Genomic DNA, 24,905 nt, shown 5'->3' on the forward strand with positions numbered 1-24,905 from the left:
GTCATCTGAGAATCCATGGTGGGGGTGGGGAACAGCCTCGTATGCACCAGGGATGTTGGTATAAATCAGGTCTGATGTGTTCTCACCTCTGGCAGTAAAGTTAACATGCTGATAGGATTTAGGTAAAACTATTTTTAATTTAGCATGGGTGAAGTTGCCAGCAACAATAAAGAAAGCATCGGGGTGTGTGGCTTGCAAGTCACTGATATCACAGTAGAGCAGTACAACTGCCAAAATCACTCAGTGCTTCTCCAACATTAGCACAGGGAGGCATGCATACAGCCACAATCACAATGGCATTGAACTCCACCAGAAGTGGGTAGTCACTACCGAAGCATTCACCTAGCAGTTCTTATTAACGTAGATACATAGGCACCTCTAACGCAGCTCATACCAGAGATTGCGGGAATTCTGTCGGCCTGAAACGTGAATTTCTAGCAAGATGGCCATTTCAGGGGTGGTATCCTGGAGCAACATTTTTGTCAGGAAGAGCGCACAGCTGTCCCTCATCTCACACTGATTCAGCCACAGACACAAGTAATCTAGTTCATTTTCTAGCAATCAGACGATTGAAAGCCAGCTGGCCTGCAGGGTTTGGGTTTTAGTCTCACATGAATATCAGCATGTTTTTGGTGCTTCCATTTCCCTCCACACCACTGCCAATGCCTTCTTCCCTGGGTGGCTGTAGCAGGCAACAATATAGTATGCAATAAATCCAAGCTGCCTAACTCTCCTAATGTCCAACAACTCTCTAGTGAGGTAGATTTGCAGTTCTTAATATCCAGCAGTGTCTTGCAATCATAAGACATAAAGGATGAACAATTACACCATTAGGTGAGCCAGAGTGGCCACTGCGATACTGGCTAGGTAGCCATCTTGGCAAACCCAAAGATCAACCCAAAAATAAGAGAGAAAAAAAGGAACCACAATGGTTAATCAGATTACATGTAACAAATTGCTTAAGATACATGCACAATACGCAAGATCTGAACACAGGTTTGATTAGAATTCAGCTTGCAGGATCCTGTAAAACTTTTGACCATCACATTTATATAGCTTAAGGATAACCAAACTAATAAAGTACTGAAAAAACTGCTTATGAATTTTGAATTTGTTATTTCAGATAAGTTATTACAGCACGTGAATTTTGAATTTCCATTCTTGTTTTTATATTTATATGACTTCTAAAAACAAATTTAGCCTAATGGTCCAGCAGAACGATGTCCTTCCACTGTATCAGATCTAAATGAAATGGGCAAATGCAACAGGCCTATTAGGCTTACTCCATAATCATAAAGAATATTCGCATTCTGAAACAGACTGGAAGTACAGACTTGCTTCAAAACATGGGAGTATCATGAAGAAAGAACATTGGAAATTCATCCTGAAGCAGCGGAAATTCAGGCAGTATATGCCAACATTCATCAACCAAACAATTGGGATATATGCCTTCTAGGGGGAACTGAATAACACAATGGTGTAATTTACAGTGCCAGCTTTCACCGATTGGGACTCAATTCTCATCACTGCCTGTAAGGAGCTTGTACGTTCTCCCCATAACCATGTGACTTTCCTCAAGGTGCTCAGGTTTTCTCCCACATTTCAAAGATGTACGGTTAAGGTTAGTGAGCAGTGGATATGCTATGTTGGCACCAGAAGCGCAGCAACAGTTGTGGGCTGCCTGGCCCAATCCTTTCTGATTTGGCACAATAACACATCTCACTGTATGTTTCAATGTACATGTGACAAATAAAGCTAATATTTTAAAAAAATCTAATCTTTAAACTGTGTTGCTCTGTTTCACTCTGAAGCTCAGGTAAGAGAAAACTCAAGGTACATTTAGGCCATAAATGTAATTTATGTAATTAAGGTCACAAAAGTGAATTCATTAAGTTTTAAAAACGATTTCTCAAAAGCTTCACAGTTACTTTTACTACTTACAGCCTATCACTTACAGGTTTCTTTTTTTTTAAACTTGACAGGATTCAATACCTCATTCACTAGATTATTAGTCTAGGTTTTGGATTACTAAACTGACACTGAAATACTTGGGGCAATTTTATATTATTACGGCTGAATAAAAGAAAGGTGATGTAGATGCTGAAACAAATATGCAAAATTAGGAGAAAATACTGTAGGTCAGGCAACACCCATAGAGAAAATGAACATGTCAATGTATCAAGTTGAACTCTTCAATAAAAAATGATATGGGAAGCTTTGTCCTATATACATTGGTGGAGTAATTATACATTTTAAGATCACAGGAAACAAATACATTCAAATTCCTAAATACTCATGCCTGGAATATTTAATATACATTGGATTCCAGTTAATTGGGACACATTGGGTCCAGAACCTTTTAGCCCAATTAAGCAGTTGCCCCAATTAGCTGAAATTTCATGGAAATAGTTAAAAAGGTATAAAAAGACCATTTAACTGAGGAACAAACTATGTACTGAAATGAAATACAGCACATATTAGAACACTACCAATGTATTGCAATACTATAAACCCTGCATATTAATTCCTAATAGTCATCTGGTGTACACCATTTGTGTGTGGGGTGTCCAGGGTGGAGTAGCACCTCTGGTGAAGGAGCTTGTCATGTCCATCCTGGGACAGCTCACTCACTTTTGATCCCCACTGAATACTGAGCTCTCAGGAACTGTTCATCAACAGTCTTTGGTCCCAATTAAATGAAGGGAATTCCGGCTATTTTCTCTGTTAGATTTTGCTCTTCAAGAATTGTTCCAAATAAGCAATTGTCATGATTAACCGATGGACCAATTAACCGGAATCCACTGTACTTAGGACTGTCATTCTAAACTGGTTACCTGTCAAATCTCCCTCAAGAATGCGAGACACTTCTGCAAAATGTCTGTAACTGGTTGAAGCAATGCTTGTTGCCACTGGCAAAATATCCCCAATGTGAGTACACAGAAGTGCAATATATTTTTTAAGCAATGATCCTACTCCTAAAAGCTCTGGACCTGTAAAACAAATAGTGCATACTGATTAGTACATGTAAAATCATGAATATTCAGGGTTGAAAAATAAAATTTGAATATGATAGTGCAGTTCTCTCAGCTTTAAAAACATTGATGAAACAATTATCTTGCACAAAACAATCTGTTGTGTCCTTCCATTCCAACCAAAGTTGAAAGTAAATTTACAAAGTACATACAATACTGTGCAAACATCTTGGGCACATTTTAAAAGCTTCTGTAAAGTGAAGATGTTTTCAAAAGTAATGAAATAAAAAGTCTTCAAATATCAAAAAAATTACTTTAAAGAGCAATAAACTAAAAAACTAAACCAAATCATTATTTGATGTGACCACCCTTTGCCTTTACAACTGTGTCAATTTTTTAGGTACACTTGTCGGGTAGTTTTATTATAACATTGGCTGGTTGGTTGTTCCAAGCATCTTGAAGAACTTGCCACAGTTCTTCCGCAGACTCTGGATACCTCGCTTACTTCTGTCTCTCCAGGTAATCCCAAAGACCCTCGAAGACGTTAAGATCAGGGCTCTCTGAAGGCCATACCATCTGTTGAAGAACTCCTTGTTCTTCTTTTTGCTGAAGTTATTTCTTCATGACCTTGACCTTGTGCTTGGTGTCATTGTCCTGCTGCAGGATAAAGTTCGAACCAATCAGATGCCTCCCTGATGGTATTGTGTGGATGAGAATCTGCTTGTACCTCTGAGCATTGAGGATTCCATTAATTCTGACTAGATCACCAACAACTTCTGCAGAAATGCAGCCTCAAACCACAGGGAGCCTCCACTATGCTTCACTGTTGGCTGCTAACATTCATCCATGTAGCACTCTCCAGCTCTTCTATAGACAAACTGCCTCCTGTTTGAGCCAAAAACTTCAAATTTTGACTTGTTAGTCCAGAGCACTTACTGCCATTGTTCAGCACCTATTGATTTTGTGCATAAGCAAGTCTCTTGGCTTTGATTCCACTTTGGAAGAATGGCTTTTTAGTACCAACTCTTTCATGAAAACCACTTTTGATAAGACTTCTCCAGACCAGAGGGGTGTACTTGGGTTCCAGTGGTTTCTATGAATTCAGAGTTGATAGTAGTTGCAAGACTTCTTTCAATTTAGAAAGAATGTCAGCTTGATGTATCTCCTATCGGCTGCACTCAGTTTCAATGGCCGACCACTGTATTTCTCTCCTCTACCTTGCCCATTTGTGCTTCTTCAGAAGAGCTTGGACAGCACATCTTGAAACTCCTGTCTGCTGCAGAATTTCTACTTGGGAGAGACCTTGCTGATGCAAGATGACCACCTCATGTCTTGTTACTATGCTTACTCTTGCCGTGGTGTAAGAATTAATGATTTGAAGGTTACCCTCACGTTTTAGTTTGGTTGTCCTTCGCTCAGTTTGATTCCTTCTATACCCGTGTCTATTTCAGACAATCAGTTTAGTTCATCCAACTTATTATGTCATTGATCATTAGCGTCCGGTTTGTTATCTTAGTTTAATCATGCACTTGCTAAATACCTACAAAGCAATCAAGTTTCTATTTGAAAAGTAGTCTCTTGCTTAAAATGTTACTTTCTTTAACAAATTACAAATAATTCTCTAACATTTAATTTTTTGGAAAATGAGTGTTTGGAAACCTAAAATTTGCTCTTTTCATTAACACGCTCATTAACACGCTAATGCAAAAGAAAAAATAAACATCTAAAACACAAAAAGTTCTAGGATGCCCAACCTTTTTGCACAGTATACCATACCATACACCATATACCATACTGTATACATGAGATTCATTTTCTTGCAGAAATTCACAGCAGAACACAGATACACAACAGAATCAATGAAAAACTACATACAAAGACTGACAGTCAATGTGCAAAAGACTGTGCAAATGCAAAACAAGAATAAAAACAAATAAATAATATTGAGAACGAGGGTCCCTGAAAATGAGTCCATAGGTTGAGGTGAGGGAAATTATCCATGCTGGTCCAGGAGCCTAATAGTTAAAGGATAATAACTGTTCCTGAACCCAGTGGTATGGGACCCAAGGGTCATGTATCTCAGAGCTCAGGCACATCCCATGATCAAGCTGCCACACATTCAAATAAAGTTGACTTACATCATTGCACAATTTACTTTAGGCTCTGAATTAACATGATGCAAATTTTAAATTAAAGCTATCTTCTGCAGATTGCATTAAAAACTGAAAATTCTAGAGTCTGCAGCTTTTTTCTGCAATATGCATTAAATTACTTGATCATATAATACAATAACATCAAAATGGACTTACTGCATCCGCTGGTCTCGTATTTGAAATTTACACCTTGGTAAAGTTTGCTGATTAGAAGACGTTGAAATCGTAGCAACAGATCCAAGGAAGCAGACCTCTCGCGATTGAAGTATTCAAGGTCCAAATAAGAAGAAATATGACGAGTGATATCTTTCAGTTTCGCAATGCTTTGCGATGCAATATTTCTTTATAAGAAAACAAAGAAATTAATTCCTTTTTTGAAAGTTTTATAGTATCTACCTTTTTAAATTTGCCATTTCTGGCTACACGTTTCTAGGATGATGATTCTTTGGAATGACAGGCATCTTCACTTTGCGAAACTATCACTACTTATGTATAGAAAACATTACAGTTGATCAAAAGCTTGAACAAATCTATTACCTACACAAAATGATTGTCAGCAGTGATACTCAATGATAACTAGGTTTTCAAAATGCAGCTCTCTTTCCAACACTCAGCCCGAAATCAATAAACTCAGTAAAAGGATAATATTGGCTAGCATTGGGGAGCGGGGGCACGGAAATAACCATGCCCAGCCTGCTCTGCAGAATGAGGAGCCAAAGATGTTGACACATGGTTCCACTGTCTGTATCCGGGAATTTTTAAATTTATTTCAGGAGACTTGGAGCTTGCAATGTCCCAGCCTCAATTCACTCCATGAACTCCACAGCTGGTCAAATAATTTCTGAAGATGGATATGGCCCAACCATAGTACTTGGTCTGGAGTTTTTACACCGATCTACTTTGTTTTAAAGTCACCATTACAGGCTTTCTATTCCAAAATTTTCAATTTAAAATGTCAACAGCTGCCTCAGAATTGGAATTAATCTCTATCAATCACCAACCCAGTAATTCACCCACTAAGTAATTTTCTAATTGAGAGCAATCATTGGGACAAATATTGAAATACTGATGCATGTAGAACTATAATTCAGCGTATAACTTTGTTTTAGGAAAGTCTTCAAGATATAAGAGCAGAAATAGGTCATTCCATCATGGCTGAATTATTATTCCTCTCAATCCCATTCTCTACCTTCTCACCACAACACTGGATGCCCTTACGAATCAAAAACTCATTGAACACCAGGTTACAGACACCCAATAACTCGGACTCCACAGCAGTCTACTTCAATGAACTCCACAGATCACCACCATGTGCCTAAAGAAATTCCATCTCTGTTCTAAAGGGTTGTCCTTGTATTCTGAGGCTGTGACTTCTGGTCCTGGACTGTCCACTAAAGGAAACATTCTCTCCACAGCCACTCTAATTAGGCCTTTCAATAGTCGGTAGGTTTCAATGAAATCTCCTACACATTCTTTTAAGCTCCAGCAAGTACAGGCCCAGAAGCATCAGATGCTCTTCATACATTAACCCTTTCTTTCTCAGGATTATTCCATTGAACTCTCTCCAATGCCAGCACCTCCTCTCTTAGACAAGGGGCCACAATACAGTCTGACCAATGCCTTATAAAGCCTCAGCATAACATCCTTGCTTTTATATTCCTCTTGAAATGAATGCTAAAGTCGCATTAGCCTTCCTCACCATTCACTCAACCTGCAAGTTAACCTTGAGGAAACCCTGAACGAGGACTCCCAAGTCCCTTTGCACCTCTGATTTCTGAGTTTTCACCATACTTAGAAAACAGTCTACATCTTTATTGCTGCTACCAAACTACATCACTTTCCTACGCTGTATTCCATCTGCAACTTCTTTGCTCATTCTCCAAATCTGTCTAAGTCATTCTGATACAGAGATTCAGAGAGGAAGAAGTTCAGATACAGGGAAACTGAAACAAAAGTTAATTGTTGGTTTAGTCAGTACCTTAATAATTGCTGTACAAGCTGAACAAGGGGTAAACTTTGTTTCCCAGAAGATTCATATATGCCTGTATTGATGAGATCCTTATCCAGAGGTGTTCTACTTCGATGGAGAGTTGAAGCATTGGCTTCTTGTTCATCTATTTCCTTCTCTTTCTGTGCTTCTTTCTTTGCTTCTACATCCTAGAAAAACAAAATAAAATTTCAATACAAGTGCTATAGCAAATGTAAGCAAGATAATAACAATTATAATTATATACTCAATGACCATTTTATTAGGTACTTTCTGTACCTAATAAAGAGGCCACTGAGTGTACATTTATGGTCTTCTGCTGGTGTAGCCTATCAGCTTCAAGATTCGACATATTGTGTGTTCAGAGATGCTCTTATGCACACCACTATTAAGGTGTGGTTACTTGAGTTACTGTTGCCTTCCTGTCAGTTTAAGCCAGTTTGGCCACTCTCCACTGACCTCTCTCATTACCAGGTGTTTTTGCCCACAGAACTGCTGCTCACTGGATGTCCTTTTTTTTTGTTTTTCACAACATCCTCCGCAAACCTTAGAGACTGCTATGCATAAACACGTCCCAGGAGTTCGGCAGTTTCTGAGATATTCAAACCATCCCGTCCACCACCAACAATTATTCCACAGTCAAAGTCACTTAGATCACATTTTTTCCCCATTCTGATGTCTGGCCTGAACAACCACTGAATCTCTGGACCATATCTGAATGCTTTTATGCTGCCATGTGATTGGCTGATTAGATATTTGCATTAATGTACAGATGCACCTAATAAAATGTCCACTGAGTTTTAAATGCAAAGCATAGCAAGGTGTACTTTCACAACATTATCAGACTTTAAATAACAACAGTATATTTGGGTTGGTGATCAAAAACTTGGCTAAAGAATTAAATTTTAACATGTAGCAAAGGAGAAGAAAGGTATGTAAATGGTTTAGATAGGGAGGAAATTTCAGAAGATGCAAGCTGAAGAATTGACAAGAACTTTTAAGAAGCATCTCTTGGAGGTAGTATATTCCTAGTAAGATGTTCAAGTTCAATTGCCAATCAGCTATACACAGGAATACAGCCAAACGAAACAGTGTTCCACCAGGGCCAGCAGCCACAGAGTACAAAACACATAATTATGATAGTAGAAGTACACAGTTGCAAAAACAAAATAATATAGCCCAAGTCTGAGAGCTTTGGCCTGTAGACTGATGGTTGCATGGATGTTGTCCTGGAGTCACATCTCTGCAAGAACAAGCCACAGCAGTCCACTGTTTCACACAACTGCAGCTCCAGATGATTACAGCTTGTCAAGATAATACACCAAGACCTGATTAGTCATAATCCTATTGCACAACATGAAGCTACCCAACTGTCATGTTGCAACTCTATGATGCAATATAGATTAAATAGTTATTTATCTAAATTGGCTAAGCTATGTGAATATTTTGTGCCCAAATTAGCTGCTGTTTACCTGCAGTAATGACTGTCCGGACTAAGTATAAAGACAGCAAGACAAAGAAAAGAAAGCAGATTAAGTTTAAAAGGCAGTTGAAACAAGCCTCCTGAAAAGGACAGCTAGAGTTGCAAGAAAAAGTTTGTAAACTCTTTGCAATTACTTGGTATTCTGCATTATTTACTCATAAAATGTGCCTTGATCATCATCTGTGTCACAATAATACACTAACACAATCTGCCTAAACTAATAACACAAAATACAATTGTACTTCATCGTTGAGGCAATAATGAATTCAGAACTGTATCAAGACATTTTATAGGAGAATGTCACGTCAGCGGTCCATCAGCTGAGGTTTAATAGAAGTTGGATGATGTAACAAGATCTGAAACACAACAGTAAATCAACAACAGGATGGTTTAAAAAGAAGAAAATTTGTGTTTTGGAATGGGCAAGTCAGAATCCAGACCTTAACCCAATTGAGATGCTGTGGCATGACCTGAAGAGGGCTGTTCATGCAAGGTATCCCAGAAATATTGATGAACTGAAATAGTTCTATATGGAGGAATGGTCTAAAATTCCTCCTTGCCATTGTGTAAGTCTGATCAGCTGTTACTAGAAACATTCGGTAGAGGTTATTGCTTCTAAAGGAGGTTCTACCAGTTATTAACATACTTTTTCCAGTTTGGACTGTGAATGATAAAACAATGTTTTCAATAAAGATGCAATAAGTACAATTGTTTGTGTGTTATTAGCTTAGCCAGATTGTATTTGTCTATTACAGTGACAGATGACAATCAGACCATATTTTATAAGTAATTAATGCAGAAAACTAGGTAATTGTAGAGGGTTCTCAAACTTTTTCTTGCAACTGTTGTGGTAAAATTGGACAATTAATTAATTGAAGAAATAGTCTACAAATGTGTTCAAGGCACAAATATTGTAATGATTAATTGATTTTCACCACTTCTACAGCTTGAAAGAGACAAAGTCAACAGGTTCAGGACAGTATTTAATATGATAATAGAAATGACAGCTTGAATACAGAAATACTTGATCTGTTTTACCTGTATTTCAGCTGTAATTGCAGCATTGAGAGCTGACTCCAAGCCACCATCTGCCATCAGACTGCTCACCAGAAGATCTATCATAAATCGACGACCCGGACTGACATTCATTTCGTTACCTGAAACTTAATTTCCAATAAAATCGAAATGAGAGCTGAATGTGGACAAAAATGCAACAAGTTAAAACATACATCTCAGCACAGTGGCCTCGGTGGTGAAGCTTGTTATACACTGGCCTTTCACCCATACAGCTGTATTCAAAGCCTTTGAGAGAGCATGAATCAACACAGCCATTCAGCTTATCAAGACTATACTAGCATTGAGAACATACCCATCCTTCTTATTTCCCTATAACCTATGCTCCTTTACATGCCCATCCATCACTCCTCCCTTACTCTCCTGTCACCCATCTATACTCAGGGACAATTTACAGTCAGCAGTTATCATCACATCTTCACCCAGAGCAGCCAACAGCAATGGACTCAAACAAGAGAAAATCTGCAGATGCCAGAAATCCAAGCCATACACACAAAATGCTGGAGGAACTTAGCAGGTCAAGCATCATCTATGGAAAAGAGTAAGCAGTCAACATTTCATGCTGAGACCCTTCATTGGGACTGAAGATAAAAAGCTGAGAAGTCGGAGTAAGATGGTAAGGGGAGGTGAGGAAAAAAATACACGGTAGTAGGTGACAAATTAAACCGGAAGAGAGGGACACTTCCCTTCTTCAAAGGAAAGAAAGAAGCTCCCCTTCCTCCATCATCAATGCTGCTCTCATCCACAGCTCTTCCATTTTGTGCACATCTGCTCTCACCCCATCCTCCTGCCGTCACACCATTGATATGGTTCCTCTTGTCCTCACAATCCACCTCAACAGCCTCCAGATCTAGCATATAATTCTCCGTAACTTCTGCCGTCTCCAATGGGATTCTACCAGCAAGCACATCTTTCTCTCCTCCCTCACTTTCTGCAGGGAATGCTCCCTACACAACTCCCTTGTTCATTCATCCATTCCCACTGATCTCCCTCCTTTCACTTATCCTTGAAAGCAGAACAAGTGCTACACCTGCCCCTACACCTCCCCCCCCTCACTACCATTCAGGGCCCCAGACAGTCCTTCCAGGTGCGGCAACACTTCACCCATGAGGCTGTTGGGATTATCAATTCCCAGTGTGGCCTCCTGTATGTCAGTGAGACTCAACTAGATTGGGAAACTGCATTGCCAACCACCTATGCTCCGTCCGCCTGAAAAAGCAGGATCTCCTAGTGGACACCCACTTTAGTTCTACTTCCCATTCCAGCATGTCAGTTAATGACCTTCTCTACTGCTGCAATGAAGCCACACTCGGGTTGGAGGAGCAACACCTTATATTCTCTCTGGGTAGCCTCCAACCTGATGACATGAAGATCGATTTCTTGAACTTCCAGTAATTGCCCTCCACCCCACTCCTTCACCATTCCCATTTCCCCCTCTCAACTCATCTCCTTGCCTGCGCACTGCCTCCCTCTGGTGCTCCTCCCCCTTCCCTTTCCTCCAAGGCCTGTCCTCTCCTATCCAATTGCCCCTTCTCCAGCCCTGTATCTCTTTCACCGATTGACTTCAAAGCTCTCCACTTCACCTATCACCTACTACCTTGTATTTGTTCCAACCCTCCCCCACATTCTTACTCTGACTTCTTATCTTTTATTCTCCAGTCCTGATGAAGAAACTCAGCCCATAATGTCAATTGTTTACTCTTTTCTATAGATGCTGCCTGAGCTGCTGAATTCCTCCAGCATTTTGTGTGTGTGCTAACAGGCCTTTTGTCCCATTTACCTTAATCTGATTTTATTTTACCCAGACTCCTATCAATTCCAATATCACCTACACACCAAAAGCAATTCACAGTGGCAAGGTAATCTACCAACCCATGTCTTTGAGATGTGGGAGGAAAGCAGAGCACCTGGAGAAAACATACTGCACTACAGAGAGAACAAGCAATCTCTGCGTAGACATCACTTGAGGTCAGGATGAAATGCAGACCACTAGATCTGTGCACTAGTAACACCAACTGCTATCTCACCCAGCCTATCTTGCCCCAAAACTGACAACCTCACTCAATGAAGATACATGGTTGCTCTTCCAACATTAAAGCCAAAGAATATTTTTAGGAAAAGAGTGGAAAGAGCTTTACTGCACATCTAGCTGTCCAGCTGTTCATCTGCTAATTTCTGGGTCAGCAACATTACCTCAGATAAAACTGCCAAAGCCTTACCTGCATTAGGTAGCAGTGCAGAAAGTGCTCTGGCTCTTTCTTCAGCTGTAGGGAGCAGAACAGACCAGCCACTCTGCAACACAGCCTGTGCAGACGATTGCACAGTATTCAGAACCCCAGCATTGCTGGCAAGTGTCACCACTGTCTGTTTTAAGCTATTCAACAAAACGCTGCCTATGCCCAAACCAAGGCATTCTGGGTCAACTTGATGGCTAATAGCAGCATGAAGCTAGAATAAAAAGTAAAGTAAAAATAGCATTTTTAATCTATTCAATCGTATTTCCTTTCCCATACACAAATTGAACTTTAAAATAATTTCATTTAAAAAGTAATCTTAATCATTTCATTTCCTGATTAGTGAGTCAAAATAATAAATAGCTAGGAAGACCTAATTGAAATTAACAAAATTCATATTACGCTATTGAATTTAGATATGTGTTTTTTTTTTAATTAGGCATAAACTTTTGTTTTAAGAAGCTACTTGTATCACCGATAAATACACAACTTTTGATTATTCATTACCTGAAGTCTCAGTAGATTGAGTGTTGCAACAGCCATGCATTCTTTCTCTTGTGGAGGGGGCCAGTCCGAACTACCATCCATGCCTTCACTTACTTGTCGCAATAGCAAGTCCAATTGCTCAAAAGTCATCTGATAAACATCCACAACAAAGGGCACACGAAGGCCAATTGACCACTCTGAACAAGAGGACCAAGCAAAACTCTAAAGAAGAAACAAATTTACAAATTAGCCAAATAACACAGCTCTGTGTGGTAAATATATTATCCAGAATTGATTTCCACAACCCAAAACTATACACTCACTGTAACTATAAATAAATACAGCAGTGGAACAGAGGGATCTGGGAACACAGATTCTTAATTCCTATGAAGTAGCATCACAAGTAGATAGAGTCATAAAGAGAACTTTTGGCACATTAGCCTTCATATCTCAAGTACTGAGTACAGATGTTTCAAAATATCGGTGAGGTCAAATTTGAAGTATTGTATGTAGTTCTGGTCACCTATTAATAAGATTGAAAGAGTATGGAAAAAATTTACAGGATGTTGTCAAGATTTGAGGACCTGAGGTATAGAGAAAGATTGAATAGGTTAGGATTTTAGCTCTCTTACCCAACCTCAATGGGGAAAATAAGCCTGCTTGCATTTACCCTATCTATACACCTTGTAATATTGTATATGTCTATTGAACATCCTCTCATTTTCCTTTGCTCCAGGGAATAGAGGTCATGGCTTAAGGTGAAAGACGAAATGCTTAAAGAGAACACGAGAGGAATTTCTTCACTCAGGTGGTGAGATTGCAGAACAAGTTGCCAGCAGAAATGGAGAAATTGGGTTCAATTTCAAAACTTAAAAGAAGTTTGGATTGGTACTTGGATGGGAGGGGTGTGGAAGACTGGTTCAGGTCAATGAAACTAGGCAGAATAATAGTTCAGTTTGGACTAGATGGGCCAAAGGGCCTGTTTCTGTTCTGTATGATACTAAACTACTCTCTATTCTCTCATTCAACATTTAGTAAGGAAGATTCCTTGAAAAAGGTGCTGCATCCATGGGCTCAATTTTTTTTTTAAAAACCAACACTGCTGAGTAAGGCACCTGGAAAGATGATATGAGTCTGAATCAGCTGAGGAAAAATCAACTCAAATACACGAGCATCCCAGATTGTGAATCACCTGACTAATGGAGATGAACGTGGATATTTCTGAACTGGGGAAATTGGTTTTCAGACTGTTCTTAAGAAAAGAATCCTTATGCAAGCAGAAGACTGCCTGTATAATGTACAGTATGTTGCAATCAAGTAATTGCTGGTATTTATTCAGAAAGTCTCACTTAATGTTGTAGACTAACATTGTCCAGAAAGTTTAAAATGTAATCCAACAGAGGATCAATGCTTTTACAACTGTGCTTGCCAAAGAAAGGGAAAAAAATCTATTGTACAACTTCCTAAATTCATCCCACTTCAAAGAACAAATTTTTGCTAAGCACAAATTGACCTTAAACTGTAATATATTGTGATTGGCAAAATGAAAACATGACATTGCATGGAGAAGAATATGTGTAAATAATATGCTGTACAAAAAAGGGGAACGGCGCCATATGTGTACACTGCTAAAGAAATTTAAGGATAAAATTAAGAAATCAAGGAATCTTCATTAAAAGTCAGAATAAATTATTAACATTCGAAGTAAAATGCTCAACTACATAGCTAAAACTAGAATAAAAGTTAAGAGCAAGTCTAATTTAATCAGTTCTATAATCTCATGATAGCATACATTCTGAACACAAGAAAACCTACAGATTCTGGAAATCTAAGGCAATACACAAAATGCTAGAGGCCAAGCAGCATCTATGGAAAGGAATAAACAGTCGACATTTCTTGCTCAGGTGCCACTGAAGGGTCTTGGCCTGACAGGTCATCTGCTTATTCCTTTCCATACATGCTGCCTGGCCTGCTGAGTTCCTCCAGCTTTTTATGTGCATTGCCTTGCATACATTCTAAACTCTACTGGGTGCCAAGACAAAATAAATCATACAATCATACATAATTTGGCCTAACTTGGCCACCCTTAAATATTAACCCTATATGGTCCATTTGGTCCACAGCAGTCTAAGTGATCCGATGGACACTTCTCACGGGCTTTCAGCAACTCAGCTTCAACCACTGTCTCATGCAGTGAATTCCAGATACTTTTTGCTCTGATAGGTGATCTTATAGAGGTGCATAAAATTATCAAGGGCATAAATAGGGTGAATGCACAGTCTTTTCCCCAGTGTTGGGGAATCAAGAACTAGAGAGCTCAGACTTATGGAGAGAGGTAATAGCTTTAATAGGAACCTGAGGCCATCTTTTTAAACAAGACAATGGTTAGTGCGTAGAATGAGCTTCCAAAAGAAATTGCTGAAACAAGTACAGTTACGACATTTAAAAGGTAAATGGATGGATAAGGCTTTGTAAAGATATGGGCCAATCCCACTAGCTTAGATGGGAATCTTGGTCAGTATGGGCCAGTGGGTGAAAGGGCCAGTTTCCACACTGTATGACTGACTCTAGGTGAAGATTGTCCCCTCACATCTTCCCTGAATCTCCCCCCCCCCCCCCATCCCATTTACCCTAAAAATAATGAACTCTAGTTTTATCTACCTCTGATATGGGGAAGATGATTCCTGCAGTTTATACTGTCATCATTTTACATACCACAATCACATCCCCCTTAACTTCCCGTTCCAGGGAGGGAAAAAAAATGGTTTCTCCTGTCTCTCCTAAAACGTCCGCTGCTCTATTCCAAAAAAAAAACATCCTGCTGTGTTTCCTCTGTACCTTCTACAGTATTGTCATATCCTTCCTACACTTTGGTTACCAGAGCCACACACTCCAGCTGAGTCTTGACCAAGGTTTTCCGAAGTTAGAGCTTAACCTTCCTACCTCTATTCAATACCCTGACTAACAAAGTCAGCATCAGATATTCCTTCTAACTATATTATTTACCTGCTTTGCCACATTCAAGGATATACTGACTTGATTCATCAATACAACATAACGTATTGCCATTCGTAGTGTATTAAATATCATCTCCTCAAATCAATAGCTACAGACATCACTATGACCACTGGTACTGTACCCTTCTGTACATAGTTAAAAAGTGACTACATTTTGTCAAGTATGCTGGTGACAGTTTCTCCACAGTACAGATGAATACTGTTAACTCTCCCCTTTATGTTTCATTGAAATCCTACTTTCAATTCATGATCATTTGAATTTTCTTAACAGGCAAAATCACCTCAGCATACTTTGGAGACCAAAATTCAAAGTTACCTGAGCTGCTCCACAAGCAATACCAACAATATGTTTTGTATCTAACCCAGGTAGAGCAGCTGGTTCTGGTTTTGTTATCCTCAGTGTATCAAAATGTTGACATTGATCATTGCTGCCCCAGCTATGCACTTCACCATCTTCCGTCAGTACCATGCAATGGGTGGATCCAACAGCCACATCAACTACTTTTTTACCTGTAATCAAAAACAATGCACAGAAAGAAGTCTTAGTAACTGATCAGAAAATGCAGATATACATAGACACACAAGAGACTGCAAATGTTGGGATCTGGAACAAATAAAAACAGACTTTTGGAAGAACCACAAAGTGTTGGAGGAACTCAACAGGTCAAGCGGCCTCTATGGAGGGGATTAAGCAGTTGATATTTCAGGCCGGGGCCCTTCATCAGAACTCGGCCCAAAACATCGACTGTTCCCCTCCACAGATGCTGGCTGATTTGCTGAGTTCCTCTGGATTTCCAGCATCTGAATAATCTTTTGCCCTTCTGTTTTGGAAGAACTCAATGAGTCAAGCACAATCTGTAGAGGAAAAGGAACTGGCAACCTGTTGGTCAGAGTGAGGTAACTGAAGAACAACAGAATCAAAGATTTGGACTAATTTCAGCTCCTCTCTACTTTTCCTGAGCCAATAATATTGATGATTAAAAATCATTCAATATTGACAAAGACTCAAACCTTCAATTTTGATGATCAAGGTTGTTACTCATTAACCTGATTACATTAGGCATTACATATGGTTCTATGTTCATTTTTTTGATTAGATTCAATCTAGCATTTACATTGTGCCATTAATGTGCCAAAACAAACCAATGCCCTTTACCAGAAATTGGTCCCAAAAAAAAATTAATTCCATGCTACATGTGGTATTAGAACAGAGGATAGTTTGATCACTGGGGCACTTTTTTTGAAAGAAGAATTCAGAATTAAAATGGCAAATGGATTTAAGAACCAAATTTCAGCACTTCAATCTGTTAGTTGCCAATGGTGAAATAATTAAACCCAGAACACAGAGGCCAAAAGTGGAGAGGACAAAGATTTAGAACATACAAGAACACAGAATAGTGCAGCACAGGAACAGGCCCTTGTCTGGGCCAACCATGATTTCAATTTAAACTACACATCTGCTGTACATGGTAAATATTCTGCAATGCACAGCCTGCTCATGTACCCATCTTAATATTTCTTAAATATTGTAATCATATCTGCTTCTGCCATTTCCCTTGACAAAGTGTTCCAGACACTTATAACTCCCTGCATATGAAAATGTTGCCCTCAAATCTTGCTTAACCTCCAATAAACGCACCCCCTACCCCTTAAATCTATGCTCTCTAGTATTTCCACCCTGGGAAAAAGATTGAACTATATACTTTGTCATATGTCTTTCATAATTTTATACATCTTTATACACCTAAGCTAATGTTGTCTCCCTGCCAGCTTGAAGAAGTCTGGCCATTCTTGTTTGACCTCTCTCATTTGCAAGGCATTTTTGACAACAGAACTGCGGCTCACTGGATGTTTTCTGGATTTCACACCATTCTCTGAATATAGAGACCATTTTGCATGAAAATCCAAAAAGATCAGCAGTTTCTGAAATACTCAAATCACCTGGTCCGGCACTAACAAACATGACTCTGTCAAAGAAACATAGATCACCCTTCTTTCCCACTCTGATATTTGGTCTGAACAACAACTGCAGCTCTTGACCATATCTGTATACTTATACGTATTGAGTTGCTGCCACATGATTGACTGATTACCGGTAGATCCTTGCATTAACAGGGTATACCTAATAAAATGGCCACTGAGTGTAGGTTGGGATGGGAAGGTCACGAGAGAAATACTGGAAGGATTTTAAGCTGGAAGGAGAATTTTTAAAAATTGAGTCAATATAGGTAAGTAATCGCAGGGTGATGAATGAATGATGAGAATTTGGTGCTACTTGGGATATAGTCAGCAGAATTTTAGATAAAACTCAGTTTATGGAGATGAAAGGGATAAGACCAGACAGGAGATCACTTAAATATTAAAAGCAAAAGTACAGGGGATTAAACATTAATATGTTGAAGCAAAGCAATACCAACCCTGAAGACATTCCAATAATTTAGGATATCGCACATGCTCTTCAGTTCCATGTCCAAGTCGTTGGGTATCACCTTTTCCCCAGGTGTAAACTTGTCCATCCTTCGTGATTGCAACTGAAAACTGGCTGCCACAACGCACTTTGATGATATCAAGATCCTGAAGCTTCTCAATCAATTTGGGAGTTTTACAGCCATCGCTGCCGCCTCTGCCCAATTTTCCATAATCCCCATCTCCCCAGGACCATACTTGGCCTACACAGAAATTAATACACACATTAAGCTCACATAATTCTTCGGGAACAGAAAAGATCAAGCAGCAGATAAAACATTCAGAGAAACTACACAAAATTTAAATTTTAACATACAACAGTAACAGAACCAAAAGAATACACAACTACATTTAATAAAGTACATTTATCTCATCATTTCTTTTTCTTTGTCTATGCTAATAATATAGAAATTACAGCACATTACAGGCTCTTCGGCCCACAATGTTATGCCGACCATGTAACCTACTCATGAAACTGGCTGGAATTCCCCTACCACATAGCCCTCTATTTTTCTAAGCTCCACAAGTCTCTTCAAAGACCCTATTGTCCCTGCCTCTACCACTGTCACTCCCAGTGCATTCCATGCACCCACCACTCTCTATGTGAGAAACTTAGCTCTGACATCCCCCTTATACCTACTTCCAAGCACCTTAAAACTACGCCCCCTTATGGTTGCTATTTCAGCCCCTGGAAAAAGCCTCTGGCTATCCACACAATATAAACAAAATGATTTAATACAGAATAATAAACTATATCAAAAAGCAGCTTTCAAAAAGAATCATATATCCTAGTAAATGACATCAGAATTTCCTCCTTAAATTGTATAATTCTACCCCATTTGAAGTTCATCATATACCATACTATGCAGAAGTCTTAGGCACATATATATAGCTAGGGTGCCTAAGACCTTTGAACAGTACTGTATATTGGTTAAAATAGAAAAGTGGTTGGGAAACAGAAATAAGAGTACTTAACTTTGTATTAGTTCAGTAGTATTAAGTGTTATTTGGAAACTGGAAAAACAATATACAGTATTGTGCAAAAGTCTTAGAAACTACATATATCTGCTTAAGGCTTTTGCACAGTACTGAATATCCCCAAATATCATCACAATTGCTGCAAAGAGTTTTCCATAAAAGAATACATTATACAATCATATAGTTTACCAATGCACAGGGAAAAAGTTGAGGTACTAAAGATCAGTAAGCCATACAACCAAATTTTCCACAGAAACCAAAGCATCAATAATGCTACTCAACAGATTAATTTTTGATTTTACAGTCTTTAATGCTGTATCATTATTTGCATATGTCATTATTTATGGAATATGAGAATAGCCATACATAACATACATTTGACAGCCCATGTACTACAATTGTAGCTCAGCTTCAAATAGGATTGCAGCAGATGAATAAGAATTACTTACCATTATCAGCCACTGCCAATGTCTGGGCATCGCCACTACCACATGCAACATCAACAATCTTTACTCCTTTCAATCCAGCCACAAGTATGGGTGTAGTCTGATCTTCACTTGACCCTAGGATAGCAGAGACTCAACACATGAAAGGGCTTCTATTTGTTCAAAAAGTTAACTGATCTACAGTACTGTGCAAAAGTCTTAGACACATATCTACAGCTAGGGTGCCCAGCCATACATTTTGCACGGTACTGTAGTAATTTTATGTATTGCACAGTACTGCTGCAAAAAAAATAAAAAATTTCATGACATATGTGAGTGTTGATAAACCAGATTCTGATATGGATCTCAGCCAAGAGTGGGAAAGATGTAGGGAGAGGGGAATCATGGTTGGGATAAGGGTAAAGGAGAGGGTGTGGGAAGCACCAGAGAGACATTCTGTAATGATCAAGAAACTAATTATTTGGAATCAAATTACCTTGCTTGGTTTCTCAAGGATGGGTGTGTCTGCACCCTTGCGACACCACAAACATCCCCCCAGCACTCCTCCTTTGCCAGCTGATCCACACCCCTAACAAGGCATTCCACCTTCAACATTCCCAACACTCTTGGCTCCAACCAGATCTACAAACTCAGTCTCCACTCCACATTGACAAATACAGCACTGTGCAAAAATCTTAAGCACTCCAGCTATATATAGTTGCAAGAAAAAGTTTGTGAACTCTTTGCGATTACCTGGTTTTCTGAATTAATTACTCATAAAATCTGATCTTCGTCTAAGTCACAATAATAGACAAACACAATCTACCCAAACTAGTAACACACAAATAATTGTACTTCTTGTGTCTTTATAAAACACATTGTTTAATCATTCACAGTCCAGGTTGTGGACATTCTCAACATTCTCCTGTAAATTGTCTTGATGAAATTTGAATTCATAGTTCCCTCAATGATTGCAAGCTGTCCAAACCCTGAGGCAGCAAAACAGCCCCAATCCATGATGCTCCTTCCACCATGCTTCACAGTTGGGATGAAGTTTTAGTATTGGTATACAGTTCCCTTTTTTTTTTCCAAATGTAGTGGTGTTCACTTCTGCCAAAAAGTTCAACTTTTGTCTCATCAGTACACAGAAAATTGTCCCAGAAGTGTTGTGAAACATCCACATGGTCTTTTGCAAACTTGAGACATGCAGCAATGTTTCAATGTTCCTTCAGCGCTGCACATTGTGCTCTTCGTGTGATCTCTGCAGGATGTCCATTCGTAGGAAGCGTAGTAACAGTACTGAATTTCCTCCATTCAAAGACAATTTCTCTTACTGTGGACTAATGAACATTCAGGTCCTTAGAAATACCTGTGTAGCCTTGTCCAGCTTTTTGCATCTCTACAATTCTTCTAAGGTCCTCTGAAAGTTGTTTTGATTGAGACAAGGTGCATATAAACAGATCTTTATTGAGAAGAGCAGTTTGTCAGTAACCTGACTTTGCACGTCTTTTTTATAGGGCAGGGCACCTTTACAACCCACACCTCCAAATCTCATCTCATTGATTGGAACACCTCACTCCAAATAGTTTTTGTAGAGGCATTACCCCAGAGGTTCACATACTTTTTCTGAACCTAGACTGTGATTGCTTAAATGGTGTACTTTGTATTGACATGAGGTGGTGGCATCCGTCGGTCTCGAGAGACCATGGATCTGCGCCTGGAGTTTCCAGGGCGCAGGCCTGGGCAGGGTTGTATGGGAGACCGGCAGTTGCCCAGGCCTTCCCCTCTCCACGCCACCGATGTTGTCCAAGGGAAGGGCACTAGGACCCATGCAGCTTAGCACCGGTGACTTGGCAATGTGTTGTTAAGTGCCTTGCTCAAGGACACAAACACGCTGCCTCAGCTGAGGCTCGAACCAGTGACCTTCTGGTTACTAGTCTGATGCCTTGCCCACTAGGGCACACGCCAACACAGTATTGACATGAAGTCAATTATTTATGTGTTATTAGTTTAGGCAGATTGTGTTTGGCTATTATTATGACTTAGATGAAGATCAGACCACATTTCATGAGTAATTAATGCAGAAACCCAGGTAATTGCAAAGGGTTCACTAACTCTTTCTTGCAACTGTATATGTGCCCAAGACTTTTGCACAATACTGTATTTTGTTTGCTCTGATAGCAGATAAACTTACAAAAATACATCTGTACCCATGGCAGTTAGTTCAACTACTTTACAGCACCAGCGAATGCTAAATTGGGGTTTAATTCCTACCACTGTCTATAATGAGCTTGTACTTTCTCCCCATGACCATGTGGGATTCCTCTGAGTGCTCCGGTTTTCTACTGCATTCGAGAGATGTATGGATTAGGCTTAATAAAAAGTGGGCATGCTGCGTTGGTGCCAGTAACATAGTGACCCTTTCAGGCAGCCCCTTGCATAATTCTCAGACTGCGTTGGTTGTTGACAAAATGACGCATTGCACTGTATGCCTTGATGCACGTAACAAATAAAGCTAATCTTTAAAAACAGCTTCTAAAAGCATAAAGAGGGAGAATTCTCCTTATTAGGCTCCATCATAATCATAAATCTGCACAAATAATATTTTTTCCAATTCTGTTGTGACCAATGAAAAAATTTTCATTGTCTGTTTAGACGAAACTGTTGAGGTCTCTCTCTCCACTAATTGTGACATTTACTGGGAGCATTGTATACAAAGGGCCCAAAGTATTGTTCAGGGGTCTCTACAATCTCTTTGGCACACTACCATCAGAAAGGAGATAAAGGAGCATTAGGGTGAGGACTGCCAGACTGGGTAACAGCTTCTTCCCTCAGGTTACGAAACTAATGAGTGCCCTGCCACCAGAGTTCTCATCACCAGGATAGCGAGCTGTTAATTACTCTGTTAACTGTATACCTACAGTATGCTGTGCACTTCACATGCATTTATGAATTATATTTTATTAACTTATTTGTGGTAATACTTTGTTTTATGTGGTGTGTGTGATATTGTATGTATTGTGGGTGCACTGTGATCCGGAGGTACGCTGTTTCGTTTGGTTGCATATATGCACAGTCAGATTACCAAGAAGTCGGACTTGGACTTGAACCATTAAATGAGACCAAGAATAACCAAAAGTTTCTTCTTTTAAAGAAGTTAATACTAAAGACCAACTGAAAAATATATTAGATATATATTTCCCCATGGGGATGAATAAAGTATCTATCTATCTATCTATCTATCTATCTAGATATTACCTTCAGGAAACATTTACCCTTCTTTCAATCAAAGGAACATTAATTCAATTTATTCCAATATAAACAAATTTACTGAAAAGTTAAAATATCAACTTACGATAATTCCAGTGCAAAGTGTTTGGTGCAACTTTATGAAACAAAGGTATTGCTTTTCTCAAAGTCTAGCTTTTAATATTAGAAATACGCTGCATAACTTTCAGTAAATAAAATGCATCAGTACCATGTCCAAGCCGGCCATAGTTTCCTCTGCCCCACGTATAAAGTTCTCCCTCTGAGGTTATAGCTGCACTGTATGTGCTTCCACAAGCCACATGGACAACATGTTTTCCCACTTGCTTCCCTGATAGGGAAGCCAACATTTTCGGCTCTTCAAGAGATCTGTTCAAAACACAGAATTACATGAGAAAACATAACCAATGATTAAATAAAAACAGAATGCTGGAAATACCTGTCAAAGGAAAAATGCTTTTTCCTCAAATCCCCTACTGTCACATCAGTTAGCATTAATAGTGCTTAAGTGTCATACTGTCAACTAAACTCCTGCAAGGCTTTTAATCCATTCAGTATTTATGAAAAATTTAGATTTACAATCAAACTACATGTAAAAATGCCATTCACTTTAAAGTTATAAAGGCTTCCACAAATTTTTAATTAAGTTGCATTTAATTCAATTCTGTCATGAAAAGTGGGAGTTCAATTTCCTGTTGCTTCCGTTAAAAGGACGTTATTATTTTTGAATTAGCAATCTCAATAACAGGAAAGGACCCAGAACTTGCTGCACAGGCAAAAAGTACAATAAACATATCCTGCTAAGACTGCGGGAACTCTGTTGCCATGGAGTGAGTGGTATTTCACATTGCATCTTCTCCTGCAGTTAACTAATAGAAAAGTGCTACATTGAAAGTGAGAGCACATAATTATTAAATAGTTAATCATCAATCATCTTCGTAAGCAGAGGTTCACAAAAGTAAGTACTATCAAATGCCACTTCTCTGTCATCACCTAGTTAATTGTTTCATATCAGTGCAATTTAAAAGTTGTTTAATACATACACAGTATCTCCATGGCCAAGTCGTCCTCCATCACCACAGCCCCAAGAGAACACCTCCCCAGCAGCAGACAAAGCCAGAAAATGTTGACCATCAGGATGAGCAGCAATTTTTACAATGTTCCTGGAGGCAAGACCTTGCACTAATTGAGGTGCCTGGTTAAAAGTAAAGATGCATTAGCCTTAACAACATCAATATACAACAAAGCATACTCAAGGGGAGGAAGTCAACAATAGAAGTACACGTTTTTTCCAAAATATTGGAAATGCATTAAATGAATAAGACTTATAGACCTGATAGCACATAGTAACCAGCTTCTTTGGAAACAGAACATTATTCCCTTGGGGCTGCAACCATTTTTTTGCCTGAGCTTGGGAAGAGGACAAGGCCATTTCTTTTTCATTCTTGCCAAGTAGAGTCAGTTTGATGGGACACTTTTGGATGCTGAAGCTCTGCCTGTTTCCACAAGGGATTTTTATATATGCTAATATGGGACAATGTTGTGAAATAGACTTTGTGCACTACAATATTTGCCCTTTAGTTCCATTGCAGAAATGCAAAGTCACCTGTTTGCTTGACACCATCAGAATATATGTAGCTTGCATTCCAATGTCATATTCTGTGTTAACCACACACTGTGTTAAGTGGCCACAGCACCATAGTGTAGCAGTTAGTGCAATTGCTTTAAAGTACCAACGATCTCTGATAATCTTTAAGGAGCTTGTGCATTCTCCCTGTGACCTCGTAGGTTTCCTCTGAGTGATCCGGTTTTCTCCCACATTCCAAAGACGTATGGCTAGGGTTAGTGAGCCGTGGGCGTGCTGGAAGCACGACAACACTTGCAGACTACTCTCCGCACAAACCTCAGACTGTATTGGTCGTTGATGAAAAATGACGCATCTCACTCTATGCTTTGATGTACATGTGACAAATAAAGCTAATCTAATCTTACCTTGGATGGCTAATCTAATAAGACATGAACACATTCAAAATTCCAACTACAAAGTACATACGTTGGGCTAAGAGTGGCATGAGTGAGCCCATTTGCCGCACAAGTGCTCATACATGACCATCTCAAACAATAAGAAAGCTCAGCCACTTAACTCTAAGTACCAACATCAAAATATTCCCTGTTTAGAAACAGAATAGGACTATATCAACAAAATGGTCTCAAAAGTGAGAAAAATATCAAGTATGTAGAACAGGCCCTTCAGCCCACATTTAGGGCAACCATAATTGCAATCTAAACTAATCCTATTCACCTGCACATGGTCTGTATTCCTCTATCCCCTCCATCTGTCTAAATGCCTCCTACAAATCACT

At 39.2% G+C, this 24,905-nt stretch overlaps 1 protein-coding gene across 8 annotated transcripts in view; it reads right to left on the reverse strand.

Moving 5' to 3' along the window:
* herc2 (HECT and RLD domain containing E3 ubiquitin protein ligase 2) overlaps positions 1 to 24,905 on the reverse strand; it is a 244,342-nt gene that overhangs the window by 151,428 nt on the left and 68,009 nt on the right. For all 8 annotated transcript variants that reach the window (XM_073044124.1, XM_073044123.1, XM_073044120.1 and 5 more), the window contains exons 11-21: positions 23,586 to 23,737; positions 22,754 to 22,911; positions 19,300 to 19,413; positions 17,824 to 18,075; positions 15,723 to 15,916; positions 12,411 to 12,611; positions 11,889 to 12,117; positions 9,634 to 9,758; positions 7,104 to 7,282; positions 5,282 to 5,466; positions 2,835 to 2,990 (exon numbers count right to left, since the gene is read on the reverse strand). In XM_073044124.1, coding sequence (XP_072900225.1) covers positions 2,835 to 2,990; positions 5,282 to 5,466; positions 7,104 to 7,282; positions 9,634 to 9,758; positions 11,889 to 12,117; positions 12,411 to 12,611; positions 15,723 to 15,916; positions 17,824 to 18,075; positions 19,300 to 19,413; positions 22,754 to 22,911; positions 23,586 to 23,737 — 1,945 coding nt within the window. The remainder of the gene's footprint in view (positions 1 to 2,834; positions 2,991 to 5,281; positions 5,467 to 7,103; positions 7,283 to 9,633; positions 9,759 to 11,888; positions 12,118 to 12,410; positions 12,612 to 15,722; positions 15,917 to 17,823; positions 18,076 to 19,299; positions 19,414 to 22,753; positions 22,912 to 23,585; positions 23,738 to 24,905) is intronic.

The sequence above is a fragment of the Hemitrygon akajei genome, chromosome 4 (genome assembly GCF_048418815.1).
Source record: "Hemitrygon akajei chromosome 4, sHemAka1.3, whole genome shotgun sequence".
In the NCBI taxonomy this organism is placed as follows: domain Eukaryota; kingdom Metazoa; phylum Chordata; class Chondrichthyes; order Myliobatiformes; family Dasyatidae; genus Hemitrygon; species Hemitrygon akajei.